Raw genomic sequence first — 18035 nt, forward strand, 5'->3', positions numbered from 1 at the left:
ACAAATCACTCTGAATATGAGGCTATTGGACATGGGGGGAAAAAGACATGAATCAAATACTTCTCTGTTCTGTGTTTTATAAAAAGAAGAAAGCTACAAATATAGACTGAGTCCCCTTATGAATGAACCAAGGACCTTTGTCCACATTGCCTTGTTTTGTTACAGTGAAAAAAATCCTTTCTGGTATTCCTAAGCATTGGCTGTGTGGGACTTTAAAATGTCTTAAGGGGACATGTGAGAGATGTATAGCTTAAGAGCCATTTGGTTGGTTATCCTAACAGGGTAATTTAAATAATTTATTTAAATAATTTATTTAAATAATAAATTTAAATTATTTACATTGCATACTGCATTATTGGGTTTACAGATATCTTTGGAAATGTAGGTTGGGTTACCCTGTAAGGAAATGTAATACTTGACAATAGGTATCTCCTGTTTGCTTCACAAGCCTGGGTTAGCCTGACTAGCAGGAGCCACCAGGAACGATAGAGTTGTTTTCTCAGTTGTCTGCTAGAAGCCTCAACCTACCCTTAAAGAGTCAGAGATTTTACTAACTGAGCAAACTGTTTTCTAGAAAGAAATGGAATAGCCTAGTATCACGAGCACAGACTCTGGAGCTTAGATATAAGATAAAAATCTTAATCCTGCCACTTACACTTGTATCAATTTGGATAAACTGCTTCATCTAAACTCAGTTTTCTACCTATAAGCTCAATTTCTATGTGCAAAATGAGGATAATAAGAGCAATCCATCAAAGTTGTTGTAAGAATTAAATGAAATTTTAACTGGTGCACTTGAACTACCCATGGAGGATTATGAAAAATAAATAATCAGATGCCTTTATAATTGGAATTCATAAAGATAATAGTAATAAGAATAACTGTATCTTACAGTTCTTTATAAATCTCATCCTTTCCTCATTTACACTTTGTTTGATTTTTTATATGTCACAACTTCATTCAAACATCAAAATGAATAAGTTTAAAAAAACAAATAGGTAAGGAAGTTCTGGAACTCTAGGCTTGCATTTTTTGGAAGAATAAAGCTATTATTTATGCTGCATTTGAAGAGAAAAAGTATGGCAATTTGGCTTTTCCCTTCATTTTTACAAGAATCACAAGCTATATTGTTTCTAATCATGTCCTTTACTCTGACAAATATAACCTCATAGTATTTCTGAAGATTATCAGAATCTGATTATTTCAAAGCTAGATTCATAAAATCTGTCCTTCACATTACAGATGAGAGAAACTGAGGCAGAGAGAAAGCGAGTGACAGGCTCGATCAAGCAGACAGTAGCATGAAAGGGGCCCCACTCCTTGCCTCTCAGCGTCCATGTTGACACTCTGCTCTGCTGTGTAGACACCGGCCCTCAGCTACCCCGTGGAGATGCAAGTCCCTGTCGTCCCGCCACAACCTTCTCTGGGTCTCGCTGGAAATGTTGATAAGTGTAGGCTGGGTTGAGCATGTCCTGTTTGTTATCCATAATAGACAGGTTTCAGTTTTCCTTAAATATAGCCCTTACTCCTATTCCAAGCCAACAAAAAATTCACACTTAAAACTTTCAAAATGCTTGTGTTTGGGGGTCTGTGTTGTAAAACTAAATGTGATCATTTTAGTGGGATGCCTTGAACAGAGGGAGGAAATGTTGGTATTTACCATGTCGAATTTACCATTAATATAAAATTTGCATTTTAATGTTTAGAAATGGGAAGTGAGTGGCCACAAATTTAGTTATACTAAGCAGATGTGCTGTCAACAAAGGGAACACTCATTGTATAATGAAGCATTTCTATTTACTTTTTAATATGCTGGCGAAGCTGTCGGGCATTAACGTTTCTAAGTATTTTGTCGCTTTCTAAAGCTACTGATGATCCTAAGGGATGGCGTCTGTTTGTCAAACTTACCAAAGCCTTCAACATTTCAAGAATATTATGTTTTTATTCGATTCAACTTTGCAGTAAAAAGGTACATATTTTCTAAGGTGAGATTTTCTAGATGGTATTTCAACACAGTGACTCAGTGCCTGTAAAACAGACAGCTTCTCTTGAAATAAGTGACGAAACACATACTGTGGAAATTTAGCCATTCCATCTCTTAGTGCACTAAAAAGCATTGGTTCTTTTTTTTATTCTGTTGTTCACCTATTGAGACCAGCATAGCTGGAGAAGAATGAAAATATATCAACTATTTGTACCAATTTATAATCAATAAAAAGCTAAACACTTAAGCAGAAAATAGGTCCCAGATTTGTCCCCTAGCAGAGCAGCTGTTTTCACCCTGCCATCATCATCAGAAGCCACATTCTGACCGAAATCATTTGCTTGAAGCAGCCGCTCTATATAAACCCTATGTGGTCTTGTGATTCAGATTTAGGAATATCAGCTACAGAGGGTCTAAAGGCATTGTGCATTAGTATGTATTGAGACCTCATTCCAGGTGGCAAGCAGCTGGACTTTTTAAAAATGAAACTTCCAAAATAAATGTGAAGTGCTTGTTTCCAGGCAATAAGCATTCTACTTAATTGAATCATCCTCAAAATGTTCTAAATTAGCAGACAAGGAACCTGTGCATATTTAATATATTTGTTTTGTGTTTCCACTAGTCAACAGAATAATGAAATTCCTTAACTACTTCTCTTTAACTTGCATGAAGAAAGCACGGTATGTTGCTAAATCTCTTTTCACCAGCGCCGCAGAGAAACAACTTTAATCCTTGTTAGAAAATTGCCGAGTCTGGGGCTGACAAAGAGCTCATGCTTGTTCCATTGTTAGTGCTCCCTGGCCCCAAGAGCAGAGCCCTTTACAGCTGCGAGGATCCCGCCCGGCTCAGCTGCACTATTTAGGAGGGGAGGTTTGTCAATTTCTATTGACAATGGAGAGAGTTTTTCAGGGCCTGTAGTAGTGCTGACACAGTTGGGGATCAATGCCAGCCATTCAGACTGCACCCTCTTTCATTGCTTTGGTTTGTTAATTCAAGACTAAAGGTCCACTGAGGGGGTTCAGGGTGTTTAAGAAAGCTGATGAACTGTTTAAGAAAGCTGATGAACTGCAAGCGTTTATAGCCCTGGTGTGGCAATTTCCATAGTCAGTGGCAACTCCTGGCACTGAGGGAGCTGTGTCCTTGTTGACCCTCTTGTTATTAAAAATGCACAAGTGCTGCGCTTCTCAATATTTCAACACTCTTTCATTGTCAATACCACCTTCTGAGCCCTTCAGCTTGTTGCTTGCTCTAAAGATCTTCTTAGATTGGGTTTGAAAACTTCACCTTAAACACTAGATTAGACTGATGTTCTGTTTTCCGTGCTCCTGTTGATTTGTTGAACCTTCCCAGGGCTGGAAAGCAAGTAGCAGCTTGATGGGGAGACGGGCTGCTAATATGATTTACCAGTCTACAGTCATGCACAATAAGTGTGAATAAATACAGGGGTCTCACAGAGTCAACCCTAGCCTTTCCTTTTCTTTTATTTTTGCTTTAAAAGAGATATCTCAAGAAAATGAAGTGAGTAATACATGCCCTTACAGGAGTTGAATGAACCACAAAAAGAAAAAAAACTATATTTTGTTAAAGTGGTAGGCTGCTGCTGTCATGGGTTGGTGTAGGAAAAAATGTAGAATATACACTTACTGCTTTATTCCAAAGCAAAGAATAAAGCAATAAATGCCACACCCCTGACTCCAGGCAAGCCCCGGCACCCCGTCCTTGTCAGCCCCTGAAGGGAAAAGCAAGTAGTCGGTCAAGTTCTTTTAAAAAATTAACTTTTCCCAAATGAAAGGACATTTTCTAACATTCAGACTTCACCACACATTCATCCTTTTCAAATAGTTTTCCCTTTGTTTTGGGCGGTTGGGGTGACTGAAGCGAAGCTACCTTTGACTTTTTTCTCGAGATGAAAATATGGGACTTACCATATACTTCAGCATCCAAAAAGAGAAATATCTGTTCCAGCTCCAGAAATAGGAAAGTGCTAGAGATTTGTTTTTTGGTTTTGTTTGTTTGCTTATTTGTTTGGGTGTGTGTGTGGGGGGGGGGGTGTTTCACCATATACAAGAAAGAAGCAGTTCTAATGGGGGGTATTTTTTGTTAGTTTACTCTTAGTGGCAACATAAACTCTAAACTAAGCTACTGTTTTCTCTTCATTTGCTTGAGTTAGCTGAAGTTCTTCAAAATGCTTTCACATGGGAAGGAAAAAATATGCATTCTTATCAGAAAAAATATGCATTCTTTTCAATCATTTTTCTTATAGAATTTTTCTTATGGAATTACTTGTTTGCCTTTAAAGTAAGATGATGATAAAGTAGCTTAAGCATTCTACTTAACAATAGTTCTCTTTTTTTCTGTTTTTTAGTTAACTGTGGATCATTTTATTTCAAAACTGTTTGTTTTTCCTAAAATATCATTTTGGCATTTTGTATTAAAGATATTACCATATTACTAATAAATTTCTGTGTTATATTAGATGTCTTTTTGACTGCCACATAATCATAAGTATTATTCATATGTAATAAAAAAATGAAGTAAAATTAATTTTAAACTATGTAAGGATTTTCTTAAAGAAAAAGTACATATAGAATAATTTTAAGAATGTATTTTCATTTCCCTCAAATTCATACAACTTACCATTTTTATAGTAACTTCACAATCAGACAGATCAACTGGTATGTTATTCTAGACTTTGTACAATGTATCATGTTTTGTCACCCCCCCCCCAACAAAAAGAAAAATTTATTATCCACTGCAGAAGGAATATAATTTAAGAGTCATAACCATCGTGACTATACAGGGTGTGCACCCAAAAAATGTATACATAGCTCAATTTTGAAAATGAAATGTGTTTCAGTAAATACTGCCTTTATAATTATTCAAAGTGTGTGTATACATATTTGGGGGAAACCCTATATTTTAGCTTCCAATTATGTGGAGAGTCGTGCAGGAGCGAGGGTCTTAATTCAGCATATTCCTATTCAGTACCACCATCACCTGTGAGTGTTTACCTGTATTAAAATAGAACTCAAGGAATTGAGGCTATAAATAATTTGAAATAAGGAAGTGTAGAATTTAAATGACATCATAAGTAAAGTGATTATAAAAGATTTTGAGATTTAACATCAGCTGACCTACTGAATTCATTAGCGATTCATTTTTTGAGTTTAGGAATTTATCTCATTTTATAAAACTTTATTTCTGATACTTTAACATGTCCTAAAAATCAAGAAAGTGACCATTAGGAAAGAGAGAAATTGGGTGCATGAACAACATATTTTTTAAAAGTCATAGTCTATCATGTATTTTTAAAACCTGAGATGTTGATGCATCCATTGGATGTCAGAGTACTTAGTCAGTTCATTTCACTGAGCTGCTTTCATTTTACATATGTAGGTTCAGTGTAGTAATGAATTACTAGAGATAAGTCTCATGAATATGAAACCAAATTCATTCTTAATTTATGCTTAAAATACTATTTCTTACACTAAATTTATTAGAACAGTATCACTACAAGTCCAGATGAACTCCAGACGTATTTGTATCCTTTGAGGTTTCCTTTAGAAGTTGAATTTACTGTTTTTATTTTGTGAAGAAAAATATTTAAGACATTTTTTCTTTGTTCAGATGCCTAAAAACATATCATACACATGGGATCTGTAGTGTCACTATGTTTGTGTATACAAACAAGGTGCAAAACTTGTTCTCTTTCAAAAACTCTTGTCATTTTCTGAGCACTGGGTGGACTCAGATATCTCTCCTGGTTATCTGAATGAGCAGCATGATTATCCTTACAGTACCAGCTAAACCGAGCTCTGGTGCATAGCAGTCACTGAATCTCTTAAAATGTTACCACTAAAGGTGATTGTCTTTTTTTGAAAATGGGAACAAATTCCTTCTTTTGCTGTACTTACAGACATTGTGTATGAACTGAAAATTACATTAAAGAAGAATTTCAGTTTTCCCCTCAAGAGAGCTGTAATAAACAGAGAAAAATGAACCATCCAAAAACACTTGCAAAATGGAACAGAACCTTTCCTTTCATAATTTTGGTCAACTGACAGCTGTTTTGTGATTCTTATAAGACACAAGAATTGCATCCTGATGATGTTCCTGCCTAAGATTTCAAATTTTTATTTTAGGTGGTTTTAAAAGAGCTTGGCAAATACTTAACCATCGATAGTAGGTACATGTGTGATTGAGGATTGCTGTTTAGTAAGCTGTGGCTATTTTTGCTATCGCTCCTTTAAAATTTTATTTCTAGGCATTGACTACATGCATTATGGCATAATGCACCTACTCTTGAATTTTTACGTAACATATAAGCTAATGGCAAATTTTCTTTTGAAAATAACTTACCTGTTTTTTCCCTGCTATTTGGCAGTCCATTCAGTCTCATACATGCATTTAGTACCCATTGTTACCTACAAATTACAAAGCAGGCGGCTAGGCAGCAAGTGCAAAAACACTGTTTCCCATGAATATGTTACAGCTGAAAGACTGCAATGTTAATTCACGGAAAGATTAGGCTAGGTCAACCTCGCAGATTTTCTAGCCAAACATACAATTCTGTTAACAGGAAATTATAGCATTATTGACTTCAAGTGCTGATCTGTGGTTATTTCAGAGTGTTTCATTACCCCCTCATTACCGAATCTGTTAAATGGATACTGCAGAGGTTTTCTCTTTTCTCCTCTCCTCCCCTCTGCCCCCATCCCTCTTTCCAGCAATGGTACAGCAATTCCATGAAAGTCATCTGTGTGTGGCTGGCTGATAGATTAGACCTTCAGCTTCATATTTACCAACTGAAGACACTCATCAAGATTGTGAAGGTAAACAAAATGTGTTTAGATGTGAATTGCCCAGCAAGCTATAAAGAGTAATGGCAAGATATTGACATACAAATAAAACATCTTATTTGCTATAACTGAGTGGATGTAAGTACTTTTTAAACGTCACTTTTAGCAATGATGTTCTATGTATTTCCATTTTCAGTTAGATAACTCAATAAATATAAACTTAATTTTTTTGCTCTAATAAATAAAAAATATTTTATCAGGTAATCACATTTTAAAATAATGTACAGAAACACATTTACCTGAAGGTAGTAGGTCCACAATAATTTTGTGTTTTCTTAAGTATAGAAATGTTTTCTCATAATACATTTCCTCCATATTTACTATGATTATATATCATTATGAGGGCTTTTGAGTTTGTCAATAGGATAAGGAGAGTCTCCATCATTCTGTTATATCCTGATACAAAAGTAATGCATTGTCACTGACTGAATTCTTTTTGGAAACATGCCCCTTCCTATATGTAAGAGATAATCAGTTTCAGTGCTGGGGACCATCCAAAGCTAATAGATGTCATATCACTTCAGCAAGGCCATTTTGAATTTTGCTCTTGAAGAGAAAAGGTAATAAGATATATGTTATCTTTATTAAGTAGAAACTTTACTTACATTTTCATACCATTTGTCAAATTAGTACATACATATATGTACACACATACACATGCATAAAAGTATTACATATAATTATATATGTGCTTACATATGTGTATGTATATATGTGCATGTATATTTATGTATATGTGCAGATGTATGTGTATGTATGCATGTATATGCATGTGCACACACATACACACACACATACACAATGATTTTCAAAGTGTCATTCCTGACCTGTCATCATCAACATCACCTAGGAACTTGTTGGACATGCTGAAAAGTTGTCTAACCTCAGACCTACTGAATGAGAAACTCTGAGAGTGGGGCCCAGCAATCTGTATATATATACTTTGTTGTTGTTAACAGTTATTAAAGTTTAAGGACTACTGTTGTATCATTAAAGGAAGATTTTGCCACATTAAAATATTTTCTGTCATTCTCTTGGTTCCTGCAGTCTAATTAGAATACAAATTATTTTGTGCCATATACACAGGTTATCATAGATTAGAAAGACCTACAAATAGGAAAGTTCTGTTCCAAAGTAAGAAGTTGGCAAATCTGGACCATAGAACCAGGTCTAAAGGGCACAGTAATAGCAATCAGGATTAGTCAAAAATAACAAGTAAATTGGTAGCCACCCACTAATTTTAAATGCTGTCAAACCCATTACATTTCAATGCACAAAATACCTTTGATCCAGAACACTTCTTAGCATGTGCTATTTATTTTACAAAGAAACTGAAAGCACACTAAGATGCATTCCCATTTGCCTTCGTTTCTTTATTTTTTTCTTCTTGTTTCTATAAATGTGACTTGGAGAGCTTTCAAATGAAGTTTGTCTTTCATAAAGGAGAATCAGGATAATCTTTGTTTACCTTCTTAAAATATGTAAAATATGCATTTGTTAAGGTTGCAGTCTATATTGTTGGGATTAGCTGGTTGCCCTTAATGATCAGCCATATTTTCAAGCTATGTCTACTTGGTTTAGGATGTTAGAAGTTACATATTCAGCTAATTAGTATTAGTTTATCTATTAAGCTCTTTGTTTTTAGAATAAAAATCTTCAATTTTTAAAGCTTAACTTCTTTTTTTTTTTTTTGTCTTTTCAAATAGCCCATCATTTGTTTCTTTCAAAATCATTCCTTTTCTCATATCCACACATCATTACAGTTAAAAATCAAGCACCAGTGAATGTTTTAGCAGACAATAACAACTAATAATTTCATGAATTTTTTGGTGACACTTCCATTGTACACTAAGCCAGTCAACTTAACTTTAACATATTTTTTATTATGGCTACCAATAGTCAAGACTGATAAATATGAAATTAAATGTCATGAATATGTTTGACTTTCAATGTTCTGTTTTCACAAGTAGGCTCAGCTAATGCTTTTTGGGGCTGATATATTTAATCAAGTCATAGGGCTTTATTTAATAATTTCAAATAATTATTTTCATAATAAAAATCAGAATTAATTAATAATTTAATGTTCTAATTGTTTTTCCTACTTTGAATATAAACAGACTTTAACCAAGTTCATACATAAATTCATCATTCTTCAAACCTATATGGTTATGTTTATAATGATCATTTTCCAATGAATTTAAGGAGCTGTTCAACAGCACATGTATAGAATTGTGAAGGCCCCTGACAGGCTTTCCTTCCATCCAAATAACTTAGACTTGGCCTGCTTGTTACAGCAGAGTAGTTCATTCCACACAGGAGCCAGGATACTCCACCGTCGCAATTTAGTCCTTATGCTAACAAGCATTGTCATTCTTCTATGCCCATAGGGACCCAGACACCATCCAGATTTATATGAGAGCCAACGTTGTCCCACAAAGATACTTAGACATTAATTGCTTTATTCATGTTGCTCACACACACACACACACACACACACACACACAAATTCTAGTAAGATTTTCACAAAATATTTAGGACTAAGAAACTATTTGCAAAGTATTAACATCAGAATGATTTACTTGAGGAGGGAAAACATAGAATCCTCAAATAATCAAAATGCTGGATTTGTGTTCTCCATAGTGGTCATACAACATTTAAAAGCAGTTAACATAAATCAACTGCCTTTTTTACTAGGAGAAAAGAAGACAAGTGAGCAGCACCCTATGGCAGACACTTATCTTAAATAAGAGCCAAGCAAACCTTCATTGGCAGGCACAGAGGATGTCCAAGAGTAAATAACGTTTTATGAATTCTAAAATGAGAGGGAGATTGCAAGGGTACCTGCCCCTAACTACTTATTGCTTGCTAATAAAATAAGGAAGTGGAGTCTTAATTATGTGTAAATTAGAAAGCCTTCAGGACTGCAAGTCCACAATACAAGTCTGTCCCTGCCAACTTATAATTAAGCTAGGTCTAAGGAAAGTCATTCCATAAAGTAAGAAACTAGGACTCACAAACTAGATATATAATTATCAGTGGAGCAATAATACTTTATATCAGATAGGTCATCTGTAGGTGAATATTGTGTGTGCTTGATATAATTTTAATCTAACTATTAGATACAGGCTTGACACAGATCTCTATGGTTATAATACCATGTATATCAGGTACCAGATTTTCTAGACAAAACTTAACTTTCAGCGTTACTTCATGGGTTCTAATACAAATTACCATAAATTTTTATGTATTATTGCCTTAGTAATAATAAGCTTACCATCTTAGAGGATATGAGGATGGTGGGATATGTTTGTGTCTTAAAATAAAATATTAGAATCCAAGTGAAAATAGTTTTGATCACTTAAGAAAACCACTCTCTGCATCTAAATTTTATTTGCTATTGAGATAACTAACATCAAATACTATACAGTATTCCTCACAGTTCAGTTTATTTTTTGATTTGATGGACTTTTCTAATATGAATTTTGTTTATAACCACTGATTATCCAAATAAAAAATTATTCATCCTCTATGCTTGCTTTTGCCATATCATTTCTGAAACTCGGTGTAATAATGTGGGGCATAAATCAGATAAAGTAAAACAGGAAGGTAAAATATGGAAATACCGATGGGCCCACCACCTAGTATACAGAAGGTTGTTAGTAGGCCAGGTATGTATATCAAGGGGATTAAGATGCCATCCATCAGCACTTCCTACTTCATGTGAATAAGCTCCCTTTGCTCAACCATCTGAATAGTATGATATTTTCCTTCTACTATGTTGAGTGAAATCAAACATCCTTTAATGTTAATTTTCAGATATTGGAGTTATAATTTTGGGCCATCAAATACAACATTCCTTTTTATTTGACTGTTTTCATCTATTAAGTGCAACCTCCTATCCCCCAAAAAAAGATGACCGCTAGCAGTCGGTGGCACATTGATATGTACAAAAGATACTTTTGGGCCAGTTCATTGAAATCTGACTGCTTAATATTCTAAAGCTAACGTGGGACAGTAAAAATATATTTAAAGATATTTAGCTCCAAAAGTGGCTTCAGAACTAACTCTACAGAATGGAAATCTACATTTGTCCTTTGTTTTGCCATTGAACTAATTCTAGATTTTTTCCTACAACTTTAAAAATCAATACTAAAATACCAGTCTTGTTTAGTCATAGAAAAATCATACATGAAGAAAATCACACTTAAGGGGAAAGTGAAATTAAGGGAAGCTTTTTAAGTTACATATCTTCAGTGCCATGTAACCTAGAGTTCTGTTGTTGCTCTTGTTGTTTTAAAGAATCACTGTAGAAACAATAACATAGTATTCTATTTTTGACATAAAACACACCAAATTATAATTTACTGTTTCACAAAAAATGTAAATACATGTTTTATTAGCCCATCTATGAAAGCTTTATGCCAGAATTTGACAGTTCACATCCCAAGGAAATTTCAAAAGGAAAGGGCAGAATTCATAGGCATTTAAGTGTACAAAAATTTTACCCAGCGTTACATATAAATAAGTTTTATAATTCATAAGTACTGAAAATGCACTCCTTTTACTGATAATGGGATTAATCTTCTCCCTCCACACACCTCCTCAAAAAAGCTAATGCATTTTGTAAAATGTAGCATATTTTTAAATATTAAAGAAAAGGCTCCTCAGTTGGAATAGTAAGGGTATTTTCATATTAAAAATATCCATAAGTGCATATCATTTTCTCTTTGTTACAGGTTACCCAGATAGAAAATTCTGTGTAGTTGGTAATATTTTGGAGAAAAGTTCACTTGTCATCTGATAGCTATAACGTTTTTATCTATTTAGAGGGATTCTAGTTTGAATAGCTCTACCCAAAGTCTCTCATTTCATTTTCTCCCTAGATATACACCAACAAGATGACTGACAGTTGAGTTCATACACATATAGAGATTCCTATGTAGCTGCACACATATAATCCATAAGTTACCTAAACAACTTCTCTCTCCCTCCTCCAGAAAACCTATAGGGACTTCCGACTGCAGGGTGTGCTGGAGGGCACACTGAACAGCAAGACCTACGACACTGTGCACAGGCGCTTAACAGTCGAGGAGGCTACAGCCTCTGTTTCAGACGGAGGACTTCAGGGCATTACCATGAAGGACAGTGATGAAGAAGAGGAGGCCTGACCGTGCGCAGCTCTGTAGAAGGAGGGAGGACCTTGACGTCGTTTAATTTGTAACTCGTCCTTGTAATTACAGTGTTTGACCAAATAAAAATGCTTGTATCTTACTCCACACTTATAAAAGTAAACCTGAAAGCAGAAATAAAGGGGGAAATGCCAAGTCTGCCACGGTGGTTTTGTGTGTGTTTTATGTTTGTTTTTTAAAGAAGATCAGCCTCTTTTGTGTAGCTTGACCTAATAGGAGCTTTGGCTCTGTGATTGGAACATGAACTGTTTGGTTTTACTTTTTTCTTCTGTAATCACATCAAAGTAGTGTCCTGTGTGTGAAGTGAGCCTGTATTTCTCATAATACAACATTGTGAGAACTCACTTCTGGTCTCTCTGCCAGCTCTGTCGTTCCCTCCTTAAAGTGGTGTGTACAGTTTATCATTTATGTGCAAGGTTTGTTTCATAGTTAATTTGTCACTGTTGTGATGTGTGTGGAAAATAACCTTGGTTCTTAGTCCTCTGAATTGGTCTGCAGGTATATTCCTGGGCTTAAAGAACTGCCAAAGCCAAATATAGGCTAGATTATCCAATGCGCTTGTGTCTTGTTCCATTCTGAGCATTTCTTCTTTCAAGTGTAAAAAAATCCCGCAGTGTGGGCTAGTGAGTGTGCCACCATCAACATACTGTATTCCCCTACTTGTAAGAGCTTGCAGGCAATAAAAATCCATCTAGTCATAACCACTTCTGTATTTATTAGACTTGTATAGATTAAATGCAGTAAAAAATGTTTGCAGTATTACAAACATCATAACAATTTGGCTCTGTTTTGTTTCTTGCTTATTTTTGTCTCGTTCACAATCAAATGAGTAAAAAGATATTAGCACTGCTTTGCACCTAGTAGGCACACACATTTGTTAAAAGACTGCTAAGACAGCATATTTCCATAGCAAAGGTAATGTTGACTGCATACTCATATATTGTGTATTATTAGTGAACATTAGCAATTAATAGTAACTAACAATTAGGAATACTAGGAATGCTAGGAATGTTAACTAGCAATTGACATATTAACAGTTATTTCTTCTCCCAAAGTATTTTCTTGCAACAATTTTGAAAGATAAATAATAGTAGTATGCTTTGCAGTTCTCTATGAATTTTTATTTTCATATTTTTTTCTAAAATATGTTGGCACATTGTACTACTGCATTCACTCATAAGTAATGCGTACATGAAATAAGTTAATGCAAAACAAGTGGAGTTCTCCCTGAGTTTATGTAAACTTAAGTTCCAAAACATTGGAAGTGAAACAACTGCTTGGATTTTTAAATTAATTCCACCACTGGTGTTATAAATGATAACTTAGTACCCAGACTAGCCCACAAAAATCTACTTAATCCACAGTTATTATATAATATTGTTTTGACTCAACTTCTGGGTCCTAGGGGCAAAAGGCCCTGGGATACAAGATCAACATGAAAGGAGATGTGTCCGCCTCTCCTGCGTTAGAGACTAACTACCACTCAGTATTTTTGAAAGGGAGTTTGTCTTGGAATGCTCTCCTCCTTCCCTCTCTTCTCCACCCTTAGGCTCAGGACCGCCCTTTCTTCAAGCCCTCAGGGGTCCAGTTGTGCTCCCCTAAACTCCCCAAGCTTGCCGCTTGCTGCAGAGCTTAAATTGCTCTATGCTTAGAAATTACCCTCCCTTGTTTTCCTTTAAATAAAATGTCTATATCCTTGATACAGTTCATCTCAGTGCAATTGACCCATCTTGTCCTAAAGTATGAATGACTGGTGACCCGCTCTTAACCATGTGTGTGTGTAGAATTAAGGACTAAAGGGGAAAGTATGTATTTCAGGGGAAAGTACTTGGGGCCTGCAGGAGGGTCTTGCTGCTGGCTTGACCTATTTAACCTACCTAATGGCCCTCTTTGCTGGTCAGCCTCTTGTAGCTTCTCTCCAGACTTGAGCATTCTCTGCCCCTTCCCTTCTGTACCCAGATTTCTAAAAGCTCCATTCTCACTCTAGTCTCCGCGGGCGCCCCACAGCGGGGATAAAAGCAGGTATGAGACTGGAGACTATCAGCCGCAGAAAAGTGTGTAAAGAAAAACTTATAAAGTAACCCTGAAAAAGACTAAAAAGTTGCTTTTGGTTTTTTGCCCAGAACTGCTCTTCAGCATAGCTACAAGTTGCTTGAAATGACTTAATAACTGCTCATTGGCAAGTGTAACTGTTGGGGCCAGTGCCCAAGCATCTGTCTCCTAAAGGAAGCCAAGTGTTCTTATTCTTTTAAAAGTATTATTTTTTTAAAAAAGAAATTTAATTGGAAACCTAACAAGTCTTGCAATGAAAGATTTTGAAATGCAAATAATTTATAACCTAAAAGAAATGGCCTTGGGGAAGAACAAAAAAGTACATTCTTTGCACAGTTCTGTGAGTGTCGCTGGAGAAATTCATAACTAGTACCACCCAAAGTCCAACCGCAATGGGTGTGTTAAGTAACATGTCTGGAAGGGAAATTGCTACAGACACTTGGAGAAAAGTCATGAAAGTACCGGTTCCCGCAAAGGGAAAGACCCACGCAGCGCTTCATGTGAGCCTCGCGGCTCCGGCTGTGGGTCGTTCCTGCATTCACGGATCTTTCCACTTGAATTCCCTTTAGGGGCTCATTGTCCCTCCCTATGCAGAAAGAATTTCCTGCTACTTTTGCAATAAAAGCCCCAGCAAAGCGTCTCCGGGGCCCCACCCGCCCCAGGGTCGCGGCTGGGCCTGGCGCCGCCCCCTCCGCCGGCCGCGACGGGGGGAGAGGGTCTGGAGCCCTGGCAGGTGCGCTCGGACGGAAAACGGGTGCCAGGCCCTCGCCGCGCGGGGGCCCCGAAACCCTCCCCGCCGCCGCGTCTGCCTTCCGAGAGGGGCGCGCCACCCGCGAAACCCGCCGCGACCCCGGGCGGGGGCTGCGGGCGCGAGGGCGCTGGGGGGCCCCGCGTCCCGGGGCGCAGGCCCGGCCTCCGGAGCCCCTCCGCCACCCGTTTGGTAGAAGGACCCGAAAGGGTCGAGTTGAGCCAGAGCCTGGCCGCTTTTATTTCTTACTTCCAACACAGAAAATGGAAATTTCCCGGTTCAGGTTCCTAAAGGGAGGTGATAGATCGATGTTCCCGGGGGGTTCGCGCGCCGCCGGCAGCCGCGCCCCCAGTCGGCCCCGCGGGCGCCGCGCCCTCGCAGCAGCCGCGGCCCCCGCCGCCAGCCCCCCACGCATCTCTCGCGCGTGGGTTGTGCGGCATTTGGCGGCCTGGAGCGTGGGGTCCCGGGAGGGCTGCGCTCGTCCTGCGGTCGCAGCGAGCCTCCTGCCCGCCCTGCGGGGCGCGGGGCGGGGGCCGGGCCGCGGCTCTGCTCCCCTCCGAGCCCCGCGCGCCGGCCGCGGGAACCTTCGGGGAAGGCCCCCGAGGTTCAGCTGTCCCCAGAACTTGGCTGCAGAACTTCGCTGCGCGCCCGGGCGGAGGCGGGTGCGGGGTGGGGGACCCCGCAGCGGCGCCGCCCCAAAGCGCGCGGCTGGGCCGGTGCGCGCGGAGCCCGGGGTCAGGCTGCGGGGCGGCGGCGGGAGGGCGCGGGGCAGCCTCGGCGGCTCTCCTCCGGCGCTGAAGTGCGGGCCTGCCGGCGGCGGAGCAGGCTCCGGGAGCTGCGCCTGACGGCCACCGCGGCCTTCATCGGGTGCACTGGGGTCGCTTTGAGGGAGAAGCGGGCCGGGAGCGGACGCGTGTGCGACGGAGAGAAGGGGACCCCTGAGCTAAAGAACTGCCCCGAAGCCACCGCAACGAGCCGGGGCCTTGGCCGGGAAGCCTGGGCTGGAATCCCTTCAGCTGCCTCTTCCTGGCCTGTGAGCTCTGTGGCCTTGGGCAGGTTATTTCACCTCTTTTGGTAAGGACGGTGACTGCAAAGTTAGAGGCATATAACAAGCCGTGGCCATTATTCACTGTTCCTTGAGGGAGGCCTGCCTCTGCCACACGCGCCGCCAGCCTCAGCGACCCCTCTTCCCGGGCTTGGCACAGGGTCCTCCCAGATCTCAGCCAGCTCCGCAGGCCTTCCGCCCCGCCCCTGGCGCGTCCGCGGGCCGGCGGGAATTGTCCAGTGCCCGGGTTAAATATGGGGTCAGCCTAGCGGGCGAGAGGAGGAGACTGGGAGGGGCGAGCCCGCTCGGTCTCCAGAACCCGCTGGCTTCGCCCAGAGCGGCCCCTGGGGCTGCGGGTAGGAGGGGAGGCAGCTGGAGACGTGTCGCCGTGTCATTGGGTCCACCTAAGGGTGGTGTTGGCCAGGGGCTCCGAACCCGGGGAACTGCCAGGCCCGCGAGCGAGGACTCCCAGGCCGGGCAGTAGGTTGAATTTAAGAGAATTTCAGGGGCAAATCGGTGTTCATTCGTGTTTTCCAAAATTTAAAGAGGCCTAGAATGGCCTCCTGAGTCTCAGGCCAGAGATGCGCACGTGGAAAATGCGAATCGGAACTGAGAGAGAGGCAAGGGGGCAGCAAGGCGCCCCATGCGCTCCAGGGTGGCCTCCGCCGCGACAGCCGAGTCTGAACTGTCAGAGGCAGTCCTGCCCCGGCGCTGAGCCGTCAGTCCTGCCCCGGCGCTGAGCCGTCGGCCCTGCCCCGGCGCTGAGCCGTCGGCCCTGCCCCGGCGCTGAGCCGTCGGTCCTGTCCCGGCGCTGAGCCGTCGGTCCTGTCCCGGCGCTGAGCCGTCGGTCCTGTCCCGGCGCTGAGCCGTCGGTCCTGCCCCGGCGCTGAGCCGTCGGCCCTGCCCCGGCGCTGAGCCGTCGGTCCTGCCCCGGCGCTGAGCCGTCGGCCGTGTACCGGCGCTGAGCCGTCGGCCGTGTACCGGCGCTGAGCCGTCGGCCCTGCCCCGGCGCTGAGCCGTCGGCCGTGTACCGGCGCTGAGCCGGCGGCCCTGTCCCGGCGCTGAGCCGTCGGCCCTGCCCCGGCGCTGAGCCGTCGGCCCTGTCCCGGCGCTGAGCCGTCGGCCGTGTCCCGGCGCTGAGCCGTCGGCCCTGTCCCGGCGCTGAGCCGTCGGCCGTGTACCGGCGCTGAGCCGGCGGCCCTGTCCCGGCGCTGAGCCGGCGGCCGTGTACCGGTGCTGAGCCGGCGGCCCTGTCCCGGTTGGGAACCTGGAGGCCCCGCGTGGGGCCCTGGGTCGCAGCCCCGTGTGTCCCCGGTAAGGCAGACACCTCCCTCGCGGAGCTGGGGCCAAGCCCACCTTGGCCTTGGGAAGGCAGAAGCTGGCCACTTGCCGAGCGATAAGATAGGGGCTGTCTCCATCACTCCTTTAAGGCAGCCCGACCGCAGCGTCTGAGTTCCAGATCCGGGAGCACGATTTCACCCCTGCCCCTTACTGTGGAACCCTGAGGCCTTGAATAGCCCAGTACTTTGCAACTTTACATTAACGGTGGATGTATTGGTGTGCTTATTTGTGGGCAATGAAAAAATCAGCAAATAAACATATTCTAGGCTTGTCTGAATTCTCCTTCCACATTGTCCATCCCTAGGATCAGTGGCTCTCCAGTCAGAGGAAGTGAAGAGTTTATTTCAAACTCAAGAACCATCAGACAGATTAGTTAGATTTCCCTAGCCCTGGCACAGGCTTGTTTATAGATCCCCCCTACACACAATATGTATCTTTGCAAAAATTGAAAGTGATGTGTTAAATTATTTCCTTTTCTGCTTTAAATCAATTCTGGTTTGCCTTTTAACACTACCTGTTTTCTGACATCCAACAAATAATACCTCTCTGGGGTGTGATTGGCAGAAAAAAATACACACAACTTAAAGTGCTGAGGTTTGTTGTTTAGGGCATTTCCTTAAAATACCAACAAAGCACACCTAATTGTTAGTTTGGGTAGAGATTTTGGTAGGGATATAGAAAAGGTTTGTGAAAGAGGGGTGACATAGTAAAAGGTCAGAACCCAACAGAACTGGATTTAAAAAAGTGGAAAGTGAAACATGAAAAAGGTCAAGGTAGTAGCAGATTGTGGCAATGGAGGGCTTTTGCTAGGTCCTAC

The 18035-nt window shown here is 41.1% G+C and overlaps 1 protein-coding gene across 7 annotated transcripts in view; it reads left to right on the plus strand.

Annotated features, from left to right (window-relative positions):
• The window catches only part of CADPS2 (calcium dependent secretion activator 2), a 536766-nt gene extending 523962 nt beyond the window's left edge, over nt 1-12804 (plus strand). For all 7 annotated transcript variants that reach the window (XM_081147044.1, XM_081147045.1, XM_081147046.1 and 4 more), the window contains 2 exons: nt 6712-6816; nt 11841-12804. In XM_081147044.1, the coding sequence (XP_081003170.1) occupies nt 6712-6816; nt 11841-12011 (276 nt within the window). In that variant the 3' untranslated portion in view covers nt 12012-12804. The remainder of the gene's footprint in view (nt 1-6711; nt 6817-11840) is intronic.
• Nucleotides 12805-18035: the final 5231 nt, after the last annotated feature.

The sequence above is a fragment of the Miniopterus schreibersii genome (assembly GCF_964146895.1).
Source record: "Miniopterus schreibersii genome assembly, chromosome: 9".
NCBI classification, from domain to species: Eukaryota; Metazoa; Chordata; class Mammalia; order Chiroptera; family Miniopteridae; genus Miniopterus; species Miniopterus schreibersii.